Consider the following 17,245-nt stretch of genomic DNA (forward strand, 5'->3'; position numbering starts at 1 on the left):
GGGAGGCAGCCTGGCCACCCTCCAGGGCTGCTGACCAGCCCACTCCATGCGCCCGTCTTGAGGAGGGAGGTGTGTCTGTATTTCTGGGCTTATTTCCAGAGTGACCTCTAAGTCCCAGCTCATCTGAGATGATCCGTTAGGCCTGCTGTCCGGGCATAATTATTAAGAGTGTATTTTTCCCTGTCATGTGCGTTCCAGTTTAGATGATGAATTATATGGTTGCCTTTTCATCACTCGCATGCGTTTTGGTGCCCCCTACTGGCCACCTGGTGTGGGATCCGCTGGGCACCCAGGTGGCAGAGAATTGACCACCCCTCCCGCTTCCAAGGTTCGGGTTTCAAGGGTGGTGGGTCTCCAGCAGCAAGAGAAACAGATGAGCGTTAGACGGTGTATCGTGAAGTGGGGCGCTCGCCCGTGACAGAACTTCCTTGCCACCCCCAGATGACCACAGGGCCCCCGCCTCCCCCACCCTCTGTGTCTCCCCTGGCCCCGCCCCTGAGGCGCTTCGCAGGCGGGCTGCACCTTCACACCACTGACCTGGATGACATCCCCCTGGACATGTTCTACTACCCCCCCAAGACCGCCTCTGCCTTGCCTGTGATGCCTCACCCTCCACCCTCCAACCCACCCTCCAAGGTCCCCGCGCCCCCTGTCCTGCCCTCATCAGGCCGAGTGAGTGCCTCTTCCTCGCCCTGGGTGCAGCGCACTCCACCCCCCATCCCCATCCCTCCCCCACCCTCCATTCCCACCCAAGACCTCACTCCCACCCGCCCGCTGCCCTCTGCGCTGGAAGAAGCTCTGGGCAACCACCCCTTCCGCGCTGGGGAGACAGGAGATCCAGCAGAGGACTGGGAGGCCAAGAACCACAGTGGGAAGCCTGCCAACTCTCCTGTCCCCGATCGGAGCTTCCCACCCGCCCAGAAGGTACTGCCTCTGTTCTGCATGCAGTGCAAGGAAGCAGGAAGAGTGGGCCAGGCTGCTGTTTCCCACGCCCTCCTCTGCTCCTGCACGTGCAGATGGGAGGAAACACCACCCCAGCCCCTTTTCCAGGAACTGGCTCCCCAGCCTGCAGTTGTGGACTTCCTGCATGCGTATGGCTTCTGCTGATTTTGAAGTGCTGCATGGTATGGTGAATTGCCTGTGATACTTGGGATGAGCAATTTCTGATCCTCTTAGCTAGTACCAGCTGGTAACCTTCACTGTAGCACTTGCAAGGCTGTGTTAATGAAGAGCCAGAGCTCTATTTATATGCCAGGTAGTCGTTTCTTGATATTGAATGTGGTGAATGAATCCTCTGTTTAACAGGGGAGCAGTATTAGACTCTGTAAATGAGGTGATAACACTGTCCACTGCAGTATTAAGACATTACCATGCTGTTTTCTACAACACTAGCCAACTATATTAGCTTGAAGCATAATAGCCAGAAATTTCTGGCCAACTGCCAGCTATGGAAAAAAATGAAAATGGATAGTTCCTAGAAAGCTCCAAATTTGCAACTAAAAGATTAGGGACCTTTTTCTTGGATGTCAGCAGGCAGAACAGTGATCTTTCTCAAAAAGACATATTCCTCATTAATTGTTCTTTAGCCAAAGACTGAGAGGCAATCCATAGTGAAGACACAGAGCTTTGATCCCTGGGAGGGAAAAACAAAATATTTCTCTGCTCCAGTAGCTGTAAGGGAAGACTTCAGTCAGAACTACAGCTGCTCATGTTGACTAAGAGTGGGGTTTGAGGGCAGGGTAGTCAGTAGTACCTGATCAGCTATTTTTATTAACCTTTGCTGCATGGGTTTGGGTTCCTGCATGAAGTGCAGACTAAGCATCTCATTCGGGAGTGCTTGGAGGAAGGAATTTGGGAACGAAGAAAGTGCCAGATGCTGACAAGGCTGCAACTGCCAGCAGGAGCCTCTCAGAGGGACTCCCAGTGGGGTCCTGAGCCCCGAGCCCTGACAGAAGTCTAGCATTCCAAGGATGTCTTGCCCCCAGGCCCAGCCAGAGCAGGTTTGCAGGAGGCTGAGTGAGTCTGGCACAGAAGCCAACATCCTTCTTGAGAGGGGCCCCTACCAAGAGGGGCAGCATCTTTCCCTCAACGAATTCAAGTCAGTAATCAACTGAGCACCTTCCCTGTGCTTCTGTGTTGGGGCCATGGCAGCAGGGTGCGGGGAGCAGAGCTGAAGACAGCACAGAGACAGTTGGCACACTTGTGCTCTGCAGGACTTTGCCAGCTAAAGGATTAACAGCTGACCAGGTAGGAATCAGCTATAACAGCCACACAGGCTAGGTGCTATGGGAGGGATTCATTCTGATGGGAGGTTGATGGCACCTCTTTAGAGTTGAGCCTTGGGGGATAGTGATACATGTGTGATGGGAGAAGGCTATTGCAGGTGCCATGGACATAACAATGGCAAGAAGGAACTACCCAGGTTTGAATCCTGGCTCAGTCGCTGGCTCTATGACTTTGGGCATGTATTGCTTCATCTGTCTGAGCCTGGGTTTCCTCATCTATAAAATAGGAATGCTAACGACACCTACTTATTATGAAGATCAAATGAATTAATACATGAACTCATTCTAAGTTAATAATTGGAGCACATAGGAGGTGCTCAATAGACATTACCTATGATCAGTGACAGATCAGGGTACAAGAAAATTAGGGTAAAGCTGCAACCATGAGATTAGAGGTAACCTGCAGCCTTTTGAGTCAGGGTCAAGATTCAAAACCAGGTCCCACTTGCTCAGATTCCTCCAGTCATCATGAAGTTCCCACTGATAGTTCCTGATCAGAGCAGAGAGAAAATTAAAAGCTCCCCCCACACACACAAGGAGCCTCTGAAGAATTGGACCCTAAATGTCTTAAGTGACATAAAAGCCATGAAGGTTGGGGGTTAGCTGTCTCGGTTAGCTTCATCTCTCCTGTATCAGCACTTTGGTCCGTGCATCACTGACCCTGCCCATCCTCCTCCTCCCTGCATTCTCGAGTGAGGGTCATCAGTGCTGCCGTAGGACATGTGGACCATCACATGTCTGCACAATCAGCCCTGCCCCCAGCAGGTCTCGGGTGGTGGAAACAAACACCTGTGTCAGCCACACAGGCACCTGCCAGAGGAAGGTTTCCAAGGCACTGTCTACCCCCTGTCCCAGGCGTTCACTTACCTACTAAGTTCTTCATTTGCTCATGTGACTTGTTTAGTGACTCCTGCTCTGTGCCAGACGCTGTGCCGGGCACTGAGAACCAGCACAAGATGGACAGCCCAGTCCTGAGTCTGGTGGGAGGACAGCCAAGTCAGCAGGAAACTCCCGAACACCAGGACAGATGAGGGAACTGCAGGAGGGGGTGGGGAGGAAAAACTCAAGGAATGGTCCCCAAAGGTGGTGACACCCAAGCCAACATCTGGGCACGTAAAGCAGGAGGGAAGAGCATGTGCAAAACCCTCAAGGCGAGAGAGCTGAGCAGTTTGGAGGCTCGATCTAGGCAGCGTGAGGAGGGCAAGGAGTGAGGATGAGACTGCCAAGGAAGGTAGACAAGTCCCTGGGGGCTGAGCCAAGGAGCTTGGTAGTCAATGGGGAGCCATGAAGGGTTCAGGGCAGGGCTGTAACCCTATTTGTCTTGCCCAAGATGATCAAGTGGGTCAGAGCCAAGCAGACATGTTGCATCAGCTCTCCTGACGCTGTGCTTACTGGTCCACCCACCCCGCCCCCGCCCCCACCTCCAGGGACTCTGTGCCCACCCAGCAGGAGCAGCAGATGCTGCGTGTGCAGTCCTGGAACTGCAGCTGCCTCCTTAGAAAGAGAAGAGGATGGATGGCACCTGTGGCCACTGAGGGGGAGCCTTGAGAGTCTCCTCTGAGTGGCAGTGCCTGCTGGCACCCCCACAACAGGCTCCGGCTCAAGTCCCTGATTCCTCAGAACCACCCAAATGTTTCTGTGGCCCCAGGACACACTGTGGCCGATGGACTTCTCGTCCCTCTGCTGAAGGCCACACACCTAGGACATCCCTCAGGGCGAACGGACCAAGCTGGCTCAGTGCATGGTGTGAATTTGCCTGTGTGTCAAAGTGCTGTGGTTGTCCTGGGCCACCCATCTCATGACCTCACATGGGCCTCTCTTTAAACTAACCCCTGTAGACATTCTGCCCAAGCCCACAGCCTCCACGAGGCCCTGGCGTGTCCACCATCTCCAAGCCGGTCATGGTCCACCAGGAGTCCAACTATGTCTACAGGCCACCTGTGAAATCTGAGGTCCTGGTAAGCCCCTCGAGTCCCCTGCAAGGCCACTTCAGAGGAGTGGACATGGGCTGTCTCCCCTGGCTGCTGCTACCTCTAGAGGAAAAGTGAGGTGGGATTCAAACTCACATCAGAGTTTGTAATAACTCTGTAATAACCCTTTGTAAGGCTAATAACCTTCTCATTAGCCAGGTGGTGAATCCATGTGGGTATAGGTGAGTGTTGCCACAACCAGTGAAATTCCTGTTCCTCACTTGATCAGATGGCCTAGAGCGCCATCTCAAAGTAAGAATAATAACAGCACTGATTATTATCAGCCTCCATGTGTCAGGCTCTGTAAAGTAAAAGTGAAGTCGCTCAGTCATGTCCGACTCTTTGCGACCCCATGGATACCAGACTCCTTTGTCCATGGGATTTTCTAGGCAAGAGTACTGGAGTGGGTTGCCATTTCCTTCTCCAGGGAATCTTCCTGACCCAGGGATCGAACCCAGGTCTCCCCCATTGTAAACAGACGCCTTACCATCTGAGCCACCAGGGAAGTTCCAGGCTCTGTAAGGCCCCATTTAATCCTCACAATAATCCAGTGAGATGGTTCCTTTGCTACCGCTGTTCAACACTTGAAGAAACTGAGGCTTAGAGAGGTTAAGTAGGTTATCCAAAGCAGAGCCAAGTCCGACTATTTACTCCAGTCTTTCAGACTCCAAAGCCCAAGTTCTTATCTCCTTGCCATTTTCCCAAAACCAACAGTGATTCCAGTTGCTCTGGCCTGAGCCCCTAAGGCCTGTGGTGGGTCACCCTCAGATGGGGCAGTGAGCAAAGCTGGCCCATTTCTCCTCTCCATTTCACGTCTCACTCCTCGCTGGGGTTGGAGTGTGGGGCGTGGGCCTGGGGTGGAGGGGGACAGTCTACCCACCCCCCATCACCTATGACTGAGCCAGTTTGAACTCAGGTGCACCCCCTCCAGGGGTGCCGGCCACTGACAGGCCTCCCACCCACGGTGGGAAGAGCCGTGCTAGAGTTTATATTCCCCTCTCAAGGAAAGCCTATCCAAATGTCAGGGTGGAGCCGCTTTGATACTTATTTTTAGTTTTAGCTGTCCCCTCAGCTCCCCAAAGAGTGAAAGTTCACTCTTCCATGACAGCCCGTGGATACCTCCGCATTGCGTTTCAGGCTGATGACAAGGGGTGGTGTCTGCTCGCCTGGGACTGGGAGCTGCTGTGTCTGGGAGTGTTGAGGGCCCCCTCCACCATAAATCAGGCTGCGTCTGTCTGGGGAGGGATGTTGGCCAGGCAGCCCCAGGCTGGCAGGCCCAAGGCCTGGCACCAGGGGGCAGACGAGACCTATTGGTAGAGTCTAGCATAGTTTTTGTGTTTTTTTTCCTGGCAGCCACAGGAGATGTTGAAGAGGATGGTGGTTTATCAGACAGCGTTCCGACAAGTAAAAGGATCCCCGTCGTGTGTCTGTGGTCCTTTGCACCTCCTTCTGTCCCTCCCACTGTGACCTCTCTGGGGGTGCCTGTCAGCTCCGAGGCGGCCCCAGGCACCATCTGCTGGCAGCCTGTGGCTCGGGGCTGGGGGGGTTCTCATATAAGGTGGGCCCTGGGGTGCTGAGACCCCACGCCCAAGCTGAGCAAGCTGCAGGTCCCTGGGGACTCGCCTCTTTTGCTGCCGTTGGTTCATAGAGGAGCAGGAAGAGGGAAGGCTCAGAGTGTCGCAGAAGCCAAGATGTCTGCTTGCTCCAGCCATAGAGATAAAGGGCTGCCGGAGGCGTTTCCCTGACCCTGCCCCTCCTTTCCTTCTAAAGGCAGATCACAGCTTCAACAAACACCACTTGGCCCCAAACCAACATCAGGCACAAAGTGGGGACCAAGGACCTCTATCTGCAGGGGGCACTCCCGTGCACGGGGCCCGCAGAAGACCTTGCTGGTCCCTGAGTGGGTTCAGGCAGGCAACCATTTATTCTCCCACCTCCTGGGGCTTACATCCTCAGAGCCAGCCATTTGTTTGGCTGTCTCATTGCCGATGAAAGAGCCCAAGTTGGAGATCTTGCAGCCAACATCCTCGTGTGTGCATGCTCAGTCATGTCCAACTCTTTGCCACCCCATGGACTGTAGTAACCTGCCAGGCTCTGTCCATGGGATTCTCCAGGTGAGAATATTGAAGTGGGTTGCCATTCCCTCCTCCAGGGGATCTTCCCGACCGAAGGGTTGAACCCATGTCTTCTGGGTCTCCTGCATTGACAGGCAAATTCTTTACCACTGAGCCACTCGGGAAGCCCACCGACATGCTCACCAATAGCCTAACATCTGACTACAGGCTGAAACAGACTGCGGGCAGGGAGGAAACGGGAGGTATCAACTGTACAGTGAGACAGGGGGGGCCTTCTAAGGAGGCCGGGCACTGACAGGTACCCACTGGGCCGTGACAGGTACCCAAGGTGTGTTGTGCCAAGCACTGTTTGTAAATGCTTTATGTATTTTAACTCTTTTAATCTTTACCAGAACCTAGGAAGTAAGCGCTTATATCATCCCCATTTTGTAGGTGCAGAAAGACTGGGAATCATGCCCTTGGTGGCACAGCCAGTGTCAGACCTCATATTTGAATTTGACCTAGGAGGTCGAGCTCCATAGTCAGGCTCCTAAATCCTCTACCACCCTCTTGGTCGTGAATATCACCTCTCTGGGTCCCAGGGTCTCCAACTATTGGATGAAGGGCTAACTCCCTCTTCAAGGACTGACCGGCGCTAGTGGCTTATAGAGCTCTCATCTGAATTCACACAAGGCACAAGTCCTTGCCATCTGGCCTGTGACTGAGAGCAGATTCTCAGAGGGAAGGAAAGAGGGAGACCCATGGCCAGTTTTCCAGAAGAAACAGCCATGGAGGCAGAGACCTCTTGGTAGAAGAGAATTGACTCCACGTCCTGCCATTACCCTCCTTGCCCATGGATTTGCTGCACCCCTTCCTCTGTCTGCTGCCCTGACACCCACACGCCAGCCTGGGAGCGGCTTCAGAGCTGGGCCGGGCTGGAGACCCCAGGCTATTTGGGGTGAGCCTGAGTGATGGAGGCTCATGAGGAGGCAGGGGAAGCAGATGCCCAGGGATGTCTGGTGCTCTCTGGCCCCTGTCTTGTGCCCTGAGATTGGTTGTTCCATGCTGGGCATAGAGGGGGCTGTGGCCGCCCATGATGCCAACCACAGGCCCCAGGGGACACGGTATGGCCCAGGTGACTGTGTGCTGAGGGGTGGCCCCACTCAACAAAGTGTGTATGGGCGTCTGTCACAGGGCTTCTCCTTTGCACCCACCTTGCCACGGGGACTGACTGAGGCTTTGCTGCCCCCAGGCTTGGGGTGCCCAGCCCCTCAGTCTGTGGACCCCGGGCTCCCGCTCTCTGCGCGTGACTCCTGGAAAGACTATGCTTTCTGACTCTGCCCTCCCTTCTCCCTTCTCATGACTTTGTTTCTACTTCTTGGGGCGGTTGCCCCCACAGCCCCCACTAAGCCAGGTCCTCTGAACTGAGGGTCCCCTGCCTCCTCCCTTGGCTAGAGTTCTGGGGGAGCCTTGCCTTCTACATAAGCATGACATGAAGAATGGTACCGGGCACTGGGCAAGCACAGACACCCCCTTTTCCTCTGGGCGCTTGACGTCCCTTCCCCACTCCCATCATGCTGTAGCTGGTTTCCACAGGAAGGCCCCTGAGCTGTCCCGTCCTTCTTTGGGGGTCAGAGCAGTGGGTGGAGAAAAGCTGGGCTTCACCCCCAGAACCTGGACCTGGCTTCAGGTGGGCTTGGAGGGACTGAGAAAGGGCCTGAAAGACCTAAAGCTGTGGGTAAGGAGACCTTCAGGAAGGCTGCCCTCGACATCAGCAGGTGCCCCTGCCAGTCACAGATGCCCACCTCTCTGGAACAGGGCTGGGGTCCTTCAAATGCTTCCCAAGCTTCCTGCTTCTCCCAGACATAGATGCTCTGGCTGTTGGGGTGACCATCCCCTATGCTGGCCACAGCTGCCTCCTCACCCCGCCACTCTCTCCCTACCTCCCAGCCATTCCCTGTCTTCCTTCACCCTAGGCTTGTTTCTTGCAGTGCCCTTGGAGGAGCCCGAAGCCCTAACACTCTCTCTTTGCTTCCAGGATTTCCGGAAATACGAGGAAGGCTTCGACCCCTACTCCATGGTGAGAAATGACTCTCCTCCCCTGGGGAGTAAGCCCAGGAGCAGGGAGCCGGGGGTTATGGTCTATTTGGTGGTGATGCCTTCTGGGCTCTGAGGGTCCTGGGGATGAGTTAGGGGCTGTGAAGAGCCCCAAGGAGGCTCTTGCCTGTGAAGGCTTCTCTCCAACAGCATTCCGCTGTGAACTGTGTGCATGTGCTTTATAACAATAGTTACACTTGCTGAGCACTAACTACGTACCAGGCACTGTGCTGGTGATACCAGGCCTGCTATCACCCAGTCCTCGCAATAATCCCAGGGACAAACCATCTCTGTGTGTGGGCGTCCATGGGGCCCCCAATTGATGACTGATGGGAATGGGGTGGGCAGGGTCCCCTTGTCCATCCCTTCTCCAGGGCCCGAAGTCCCACAGATGCCTGGCTTTCCCTTCCACCCCTGCCCCCACCTGCATCCTTCACCCCTGTCTTCTTCCTCTAGTTCACCCCGGAGCAGATCATGGGGAAGGACGTCCGGCTCCTGCGCATTAAGAAGGTACGGGGCACATGGAGATTGGGCGGGGACCATGCTTCTCTGTCCCTGCCCCCTCCCGTCTTGGTCCCTTGTTTCTCCTACTCTCAAAGTGACTCCTGGGTGACCTCTCAGATCCCCACTCTCTTCCACCCCCCTGGGGACACCCCTTCCTCTGGCGGGACCACATGCCCAGGCCCCACTTGGTGCCCACGTCCCATTTTCTTGCTGATGGCACTGCCCGTCATTGCCCCCATGGCTTCTCCTGCCCTCTCTGTGGCCCGGACAAGAGGGTCCTGGGTGCCCAGGTGCCCGCAGTCTGTTGTCTGCTTGGCTCCAAAAGCCTGTTTCCCTCTCATCAGGAGGGAGCTTTAGACCTGGCCCTGGAAGGCGGTGTGGACTCACCGATTGGGAAGGTGGTTGTCTCCGCCGTTTACGAGGGCGGAGCTGCTGAGCGGCATGGTGAGTGGGGACCAGCCATGCTCAGGTTTGGGGATGGTGTGATGGTTATACCAGCTCCTCCAGGAAAGCAAACAGCAAGCAGCCTGCTGGGAGCGGGCTGACAGCTCTCAGGAATGCTGTCCCCGCTGGACCCGTCCACCAGCCCCACACGTTCCCCGCAGGCACATGATGGTGTCGGGATCTGCGGGCACAGAGCTACTCAGACACCACTCTGCCCTCCAGGGGCTCCCTGTCTAGGGGTGGATACATCCTCAGAATCACCAAATGCTGACTGTAACAGTGTGGTGTGCTATGGGCTGGCCGAGGACTGAGAGGGTGGAGGGAAGCTATGGGACACCTGAGGGCCTGACCCACTGAGGGAAAGGGGGCAGCCTGGAGGGCTCCCTGCGACGGTGATACCTGAGCTGAGCCTTTAAACGTAAGTCAATGCTTGCCTTGAGAAGCGGAGAAGGAGCTTTCCAGGCAGAGAGGACTGCACAAATAAAGGCAAGAGAGAAACCACTGAAACTTTACCTGTGCTTTTAACAATGATAACAGCCAACATCTGTCCAGAGCTAACCTTGCGCCAGATGTTATTCTATACCTGCATATAGCCTGTGTCTAAGTATTTCATGTGCATTAACCTATTTAATCCGTATACAACCCTGAGAGTAGATATGGTTATCACTCTCATTTCACATCTCAGGAAACTGAGGCACGGAGAGGGTTCAGGGCCCTCAGCCAGTAGCAGTGGAGGCAGCACTTGGACACAACAGTTTGGTCCTTTGTTTTACTGGCCAGCAGAAGTGCCACCCCTGCTTGGGACCTTCTGCAGCAGATCTTCTTGCTTTGCCTTGATCCCCTTACCAACAAAAAACAGCCCCTGCTAATGAGTGAAGCCTCTGTGGACCCAGCACAGACTCGTGCTTCAAATGATCAACCCATTCACATGTCCGTGTCCAAAACGCCACCACTAATGAATTCTTCTTCCAGTTTAGGCAGCCTTACTGTACTCCTGACTCCTTGTGGAGGGATAGATGCCCTTGAAGGAGGAGTCCCTTAGCAGGCCAAAGAGGGCTTCCCTGGTGGCTCAGATGGTAAAGAATTTGCCTGCAATGCAGGAGACACAGGTTTGATCCCTGGGTAGAGAAGATCCTCTGGAGGAGGGCATGGCAACCTACTCCAGTATTCTTGCCTGGGAAATCCATGGACAGAGGAGCCCGGTGAGCTACAGTCCACGGAGTCGCAAAGAGTCGGACATGACTGAGCGATGAACACACCACACACCCTTGCAGGGAATCCCGGGGTCAGATCCCTCCTCGACAGTGCTAGGCTGGAGTCTCTCCCACAAGCTGAGGTGAGAACAGAGGGTGGTGCAGGCCTGAGGAAGGAGACGGAGTGACGGCAAGGTGACCTGACCATGGTGGCAGCCAGGCTTCTGTGAGTTACCTTGGTGAGCCCAGCTCGGCCTCCCATGGCCTTCATGACCTCGTCCCTCACAGCCACACTCTGAGTCTCCATTTCTGCTATAGGAGGGGTTCCTGGCCAACCAGGCAGCTGCCATGGCCCGCCTCTGCCCACCTGGCTCCTCCTCTGCCTTCCTTTCCTGCACCAGCTGAGGGAAGGGCCGATGCTCGGCCCCACCTGTCTGCCGTATCTATCAGGGAAAGAGCACCAGGATGGCCGGGTGACTTCCTGGGCCCTCCCCTCCTTACGAAGCCCCAGCCCGAGCGCTGTCTTCTTGGCCCTGAGGCTCCATCTTGGGTTTGTACAAAATGAAAATGTGAGAGCTGCCTCTCCCCGGGCCCACTGCCCAGAAGAAGCTGCTGCCTACAGTTTGGTCCCACACTGCTTGGACGTAAAGCAGCTGGTGATAGTTCCCCCAGGAGCGTGTGTGTTTTAAGCCACCACAGCCGCCATCTTCAGTAGCACACACCACAGGCTGGTAGGCCTTCGTGCCCACGAGGCTCCTGGGTAAACTGTGTCAACATAACAGAATGTTCTGTGGACACCAGGACTGGGAGGAAGTCCTCAGAAAAATAAGGAGAGGTTCTGACGTTGAAGGTGTGTGGGGAAACCACGCACAATCAACTTCTTGGAGAGGAACAGTGCATGTTAGTATACTCAAACATACTCTATTAGTATGTTCAAGGCTCTGACAAGTCCTGCAGCGAGTGCTTCTGTTTAGTTTGTAACTTCAGCTTTTCTCCAACTTATCAGATCATAGGTCTGCTTATCCAGGAACATCTTCAATCACACTCATTCATTCAAGAACTATCTGTTGAATTCCTATGTTGTATTAGGTATTTCATTAAGCACTGGATATGTAGTGGTGAGTCAAAAATACAGTCCCTGCCCTTATGGAGCTGACAGTCTGAAAGGAGGGATCACCAGTCAACAAAGAGATGTATGATTACAAATCGTGAAAATGCTGTACAGGAAAAGACCAGGAGAATACTATGTTATGAGAGAATAATAGGAAAGATCCACTTGAGATTGAGTGTGGGGAGTGAGTCAGAGAAGACCTCTCAAGAGTTTTATCTCAGACTTGGAACAAATGAGGAAAGAGTGAGGGCAAAGTGCTCCAGGTGAAACATCATGTGAAGGCTCTGAGGCAGGAAAGAGCTCAGGCTCAGGGACCTAAAACCAACCAGAACGGCTGATGCACAGAGGGAGGGCTCACAGAAGTAGCTTGTGTTTCTGGTTAACCTCACCGGAAATGCAGGTCAGCCTTCCTCTGCAGTCACAGGGACAAAGCTGGGTTGGCAGTAGTTCATCACTGGTGTCCCGATTCTGCTGAGCTGGGGGGAGGGCATGTGAAGGGGTGGGAAGGAAGTGCTGCCCTTGAGTTAACCTAGTCACTTGTTTCCCCTCGTGCTCTCTCCTGAACCCAAGAGTCAGGCCCCTTCTGCGGCCCTACAGTGACGCCCTGTTTTCCATGTACAGCCCAGTTGTATGTCAGCCTTCCTTTCCTGCAGGTGGCATTGTGAAAGGGGATGAGATCATGGCCATCAATGGCAAGATCGTGACAGACTACACCTTGGCTGAGGCTGAGGCCGCCTTGCAGAAGGCCTGGAATCAAGGGGTAAGAACAAAAATTCCCTCCCTTCTCCCTCCCTGGTCTGCCTGCCTCAAACCCTGGCCTCTTCAGCCAGACCTTACAGTCAGGGTGCCCCATCCCAGGGTAGATATCCAAGGTCCAGGTAACTCTTGGGTGACACCCACATATCCTATCTGGCCAGTGGTCTTAATCTGACAAAACAGAATTCAGAAAGTCAGTTTCTGACCTTGAGCACAAAAACCAAGTGGCATAAATAGACTTCACAAGACCAGATGTGGCAACCCACCCAAGAAAAAGACTTGAAAGTCTTCACTAAGTTCATGCCAAACAGGAATCAAAAGAGTGCTTGGGGCTACTAGAAAGCATTAACAGAAGTAGAGGGCCCAGAATGGAGGAGGGGCTGGTGGTAGTCTGCTCTGGCTCATTAGATACCCACCTGGGTCAGGACTGCCATGTAAGGTCTCCTAGGCTGTGCACTGCACAATCAGAGGGAGTGCTCTCCTACAGACTACCATGTGAATGGTGCCCGCTCATGTTGTGCAATGCACAACCTGTGCAACTGTATGCAGGCAGCCGAGCCTGAGATATTAAGTTCAGTGCCGAGGATGCTGACCAGATGGGCCTGGGACCCACATGAAGGGATGTGGAGAAGAGAAGACTTACGGGTAACATGATGAATGTCTTTGATTATCTGAAGTGCTGCATTAGGGTAGAAGGAACAGAGTGTTTTCTGTGATTTTGAGGGCAGAACTGGATTGGATGGAGGGAGGTCCTGGGGAGAGATTTCAGTTCAATATCAGGAACGATTGCATGGTAGAGGGGCCTAATGATATTCCACAAAATTTGTGTTGGATATACCCAAGCCAAGAATGGACAATGAGGAACAAGCTAAGGATGGCGGTGATGCCATTGAGGGAATTTAAATGTTAGGAGCAGAAAGAGCCTGAAGTTCCCTAACTGGCTGTGCATCAGGATGACCTAAGGAGTTTGTTGAAAATGCTGTTTCCCAGGACCTAACCTCAGATTTCTAGGGACCAAGTCCATGAATCTAGAATTTGAAAAAATTTCCTGAGTGATTCTGAAGTTTTTGCCTGACTGTGGTCCACTGATCACCATTTGGGAATCTGGTGTCATTCAGGGACCTGGCAACTCTGGTCTCTGTGGTTCTGAAACCTCAGAGACTGGAAGCTTCCCCAGACCGAAGGATTGCACTGTGAGAGTCCTCCCCAACCAGGGGGACCTCCAGCCCCACCTGGGCCCACCTTCCCATGGGAAGAAGACCCCAGCTGGCTGGTCCTGGGAACGGAGTGGCAGGGGCAGACACGCCACGACTACCGAGCATGCCTGAGTCACACAGCTTCCCCCCACAGGACTGGATTGACCTTGTCGTCGCCGTCTGTCCCCCCAAGGAGTATGACGATGAGCTGTAAGTGTGTGCGGGTGCCTGGCCCACTCTGTCGTCTTCCTCCTCCTCCAGAATCTTGGCCACTTTCTCTCACCCCAGCCCCAGCCCTCTTCCAGCTTGAAGGAACAGCCCAAGCACACAACATCTAGTAGTAACTGATCCTAGAAAGCTCCCTGTCTAGAGCAAGCCTAGAACAAAGTCACAGTCCTCAAGTATTGCCGGAGCTGTCTCCAAGTCCATCTTGTCCAAATTCTTCTTTCCATGTGGAAAACAGGCCAAGTAAACATCTAAGTAGAGACAAAGCCTCAGATTTCTGATTCTCCAGGCAGCCCTTCATCTCTGGCCCCATCACCAGCTAGTTTAAAGACTTCTGTGTCTTTTGTTCTCTGGCGGGGCTTCCTGATCCTTAGCTACTTTGCCTCATGTAGCCAGGACTGTAGGCTTTGGCCCCACCCTGCAGGTTTTCCTTGGTCCAGGGTCTGTCTTTCTGTGTGTGTGTCTCATTCCAGTCTCTGTGTACATATCTCTGTCTCATTCTGTCTTTCCTCCCCCTCCCTCCCACTCCCCCATCCTTCCTGTCCATCTCTCTCCCAGCCACTCCTCTCCCCTGCATCCGTCTTCCCTTCATCCCTCTCCCCCTTCTCCCCTCTCTCCACTCTGGCTCTGAGTCCGATTCTCCATCTTTGCCACCCTTTTACATCCATTTTCTCTCAGCGTCTGTCTTTCTGTCTCTGCCTCTGTCTCTCTCTCCATCTCTGTTGTGTGCCTCTGTCACTGGCCTTCATCCTCACTTCATCGCATCACCTCCCCCACCTCTGTGCTTGCCTGTCACAGCTGTGCTTGCTCGCTCCCCCTCCCAGCAGAGGCTGAGTCCTGTATGTTTTAGAGAAATCAAGGTCTTGTAGCAACTAATTCTGGAACCCAGGGTCCAGGCAGGACCCAAAGCAGGAGCCCAGTGAAGGGAGAGGTCCGGAGGAGCTCTGCCTGGAATAACCAAGCCCTGTTTTGTGTTTCCTGCTCCGCTCTGCGTATGTAGCCCCTCTCTTCCCTCCTCTGCAGCCGAAAGCCCCCAACCGGTCCGAAAGCTCCTTGAAGACCATGCTCCTGTGCTTAGACACGGGTTCCTCCTGCAACTGGAGCCTGGCAGCCCCCACGGTGAATAGGCAGGCAGGCTGCATGTCGTGGCCGTCTGCTGCCAGCAGGTTCTTTGGACTGGTGTCTAGGGGATGTGCCATCCCTGAGGTGCCACCTGGGCCTGCTGGTGATGACGCTGGAATTCTGTGGGACTCAGAGGCCCTCCTGCTCAGGGAAGCCGAGCAGAGCCCAGTTTGTAGCATGCTTGAGACCTGGGTGTCCTCACGCACCGCAGCCCTGGGGATCTGCCCTGGGTCCCCACCACACCCCCGTGAGCACCATTCTCTGCTGGGCACAGGCAGCGCCTCAAACCAGGCGTGATGGGCTGAGAGAACCCAAAGGAAGCACAGCCTGGATTTCCCCTTCCTGTGAGCCCACCCTCTGGGAGCTCCACCAGGGCACTGTGCTGGGGTACAGCCAGGGCAGTTTAGAAGCAACTGAAGCTGGTCCAAAGAACCAGGGCTGGCCTATCTGACTGGTCCATGTGCTATTGTGACCTGTTGTGGCCTGAGCCCGGCTCAGACCAGACTGTCCTCGGCGCCTTCCCTTCCCCTTGACTCTGGACTGTATCTGTGGGACGCTGTGGAGCCCAGCTTTGGGATGTATTTCCTGCCCTGTGTCAGGGCGGTGCCCATGGACAGAGCTGCTAGGTGGCCGTGAACCTGGTGTCTGGTGTGGCCTAAAGCCCACAGCTGGCAGCTTCTGGGGCAGACCAAAGCCTGGACGTGCTGACTCTTCTGTTACAAGTTTCTCAAAACGTTAGGGCCTCATGCTCCCAAGTCAGTTGACCTCAGCTGTGGCTGTGGCTTGCGGGGTGGCCTCAGAGGCTGTCTGTTTTCTGTCACATGCCTTCTGCTCTTTTCGAGGGACCTCAGCCCCTTTGCCTTCCGGTCCCCTCTTACCTCATCCCCGGTGTCCCTTCTGCTCCCTCCCTGGCTCCTGTGTGCCATGGCTATGGCTGGAGTGTGGCTGCTTGGGGCCTGCACCAAGAGGGGCGTTCGGAAGCCGGCAGGGATAGGTGCCTCAGGGGGCGCAGTGTATGCTCCCTGCCCTTGGCCTTGCCCTCGGCTGAGTGCCCGCCCGCAGGCCTGCACCCGCCTGGATTGTTCCTCTTCCCCGCAGGACCTTCTTCTGAAGTTCAGAGGAGAAAACAAATTCAGCCCTAGAAGCCAGTGAACTGTGGCTCCACCCTCCTGATCATCATGCCTGGAACCATCTGAGACACAGCCGCCTGCAGGCTCCCTGGAAACCCGCGGCCGCCCCCCAGGGATGGCAAACTTCCTCTGACCCTGAAGCAGGGCTGCGTAAGGAGCACCTCGGGCCACCTTCTCAAGGCCAACAGGGAGGGAGGGAGCAGCCAGCCATTCTGAAGAGGCCCTGTGATCCAGACTGTTCTGTCATCCCTCTGGCCCAGTGAATCTGGGAGACTCCTTCCTTGAACTCTGTTAGGACCTGACTCTTGGATCTCTCTCTCTCTCTTCCCCCTCCCCCCGACACCCCTATCCCTCTCCTCTCTCTCCTGATCTCCTTGCTGCCGAGATTGATGCCACAACCTTACTCTGAACTCATTAATAAAATAAGCAGACTTCTTTTCCAGCTTATAGGAGTGAGTGTGGCTTTGGACAGCAGGTTCAAGGCTGTCAAATTAAAATTCATGTAGTTTTGCTTCCTATTCAAGAATGAGAAACAGATCCGGGTGCCGGGATCTGGGACTGACTTGAAGGATGTGATCTAGGGCTAGGAGCTGACTTGGAGCAGGGGACTGGGGAAGCTGGAGACAGGCTGGGCTCTTCAGTGTCTTCTCAGCAGAAGGATGGCAGGAAATGAAGCTTGTGTGGCAGGGACTTTGCTCAATTCCAGAAAGTGTAGCTGAAGCCTGCAGCTCCAGAGGGTCACCTCAAGGTGTGAGGTATCCCAGTTTCTCTCACAGACAGCATGGTCACAGCTATTTCTCTTCAAGTCACCAAGACAGAATGTGAGCAAGGCAGCTTCAGGGGGTCCACTCCATCCATGAAATTACATCTGGCAAAACCTCATGGGAGGCGACAAGGACGTGAGGCAGAAGGGCATAGCTTGCAGGGGCTGGCAGGGGGTGAGTGGAAGCCCTCCTGGTTCAGCGTCCAGGGATGAGCTCCCAGGCTGGCTCCAAGGAAAAGAGTGGTCGGCATATCATGGGGCTCCAAGACGAGGAGCCGAGGGTCCCCAGGCCTTCTGAGAAGTGGAAGGTGTTTCTGATTTAAGGTGCCTCTGAGGATCAGCTCTCTCTGACTAGGCTTCCTGTCTCTGCCACCAGCTTCTTCTGCATCCTCGGA

At 54.5% G+C, this 17,245-nt stretch overlaps 1 protein-coding gene across 2 annotated transcripts in view; it reads left to right on the top strand.

Moving 5' to 3' along the window:
• Positions 1-16,534, top strand: part of USH1C (USH1 protein network component harmonin) — a 48,377-nt gene extending 31,843 nt beyond the window's left edge. The window contains exons 18-27 of one of the 2 annotated variants that reach the window (XM_061146662.1): positions 442-924; positions 4,124-4,243; positions 5,609-5,659; positions 8,348-8,389; positions 8,863-8,916; positions 9,255-9,354; positions 12,312-12,418; positions 12,885-12,887; positions 13,765-13,820; positions 14,836-16,047. In XM_061146662.1, the coding sequence (XP_061002645.1) occupies positions 442-924; positions 4,124-4,243; positions 5,609-5,659; positions 8,348-8,389; positions 8,863-8,916; positions 9,255-9,354; positions 12,312-12,418; positions 12,885-12,887; positions 13,765-13,820; positions 14,836-14,962 (1,143 nt within the window). In that variant the 3' untranslated portion in view covers positions 14,963-16,047. The other variant, XM_061146651.1, reaches the window with a different exon arrangement.
• The last annotated feature ends 711 nt before the right edge of the window (positions 16,535-17,245 follow it).

This window comes from Dama dama, chromosome 1, assembly GCF_033118175.1.
Source record: "Dama dama isolate Ldn47 chromosome 1, ASM3311817v1, whole genome shotgun sequence".
Lineage (NCBI taxonomy): Eukaryota > Metazoa > Chordata > Mammalia > Artiodactyla > Cervidae > Dama > Dama dama.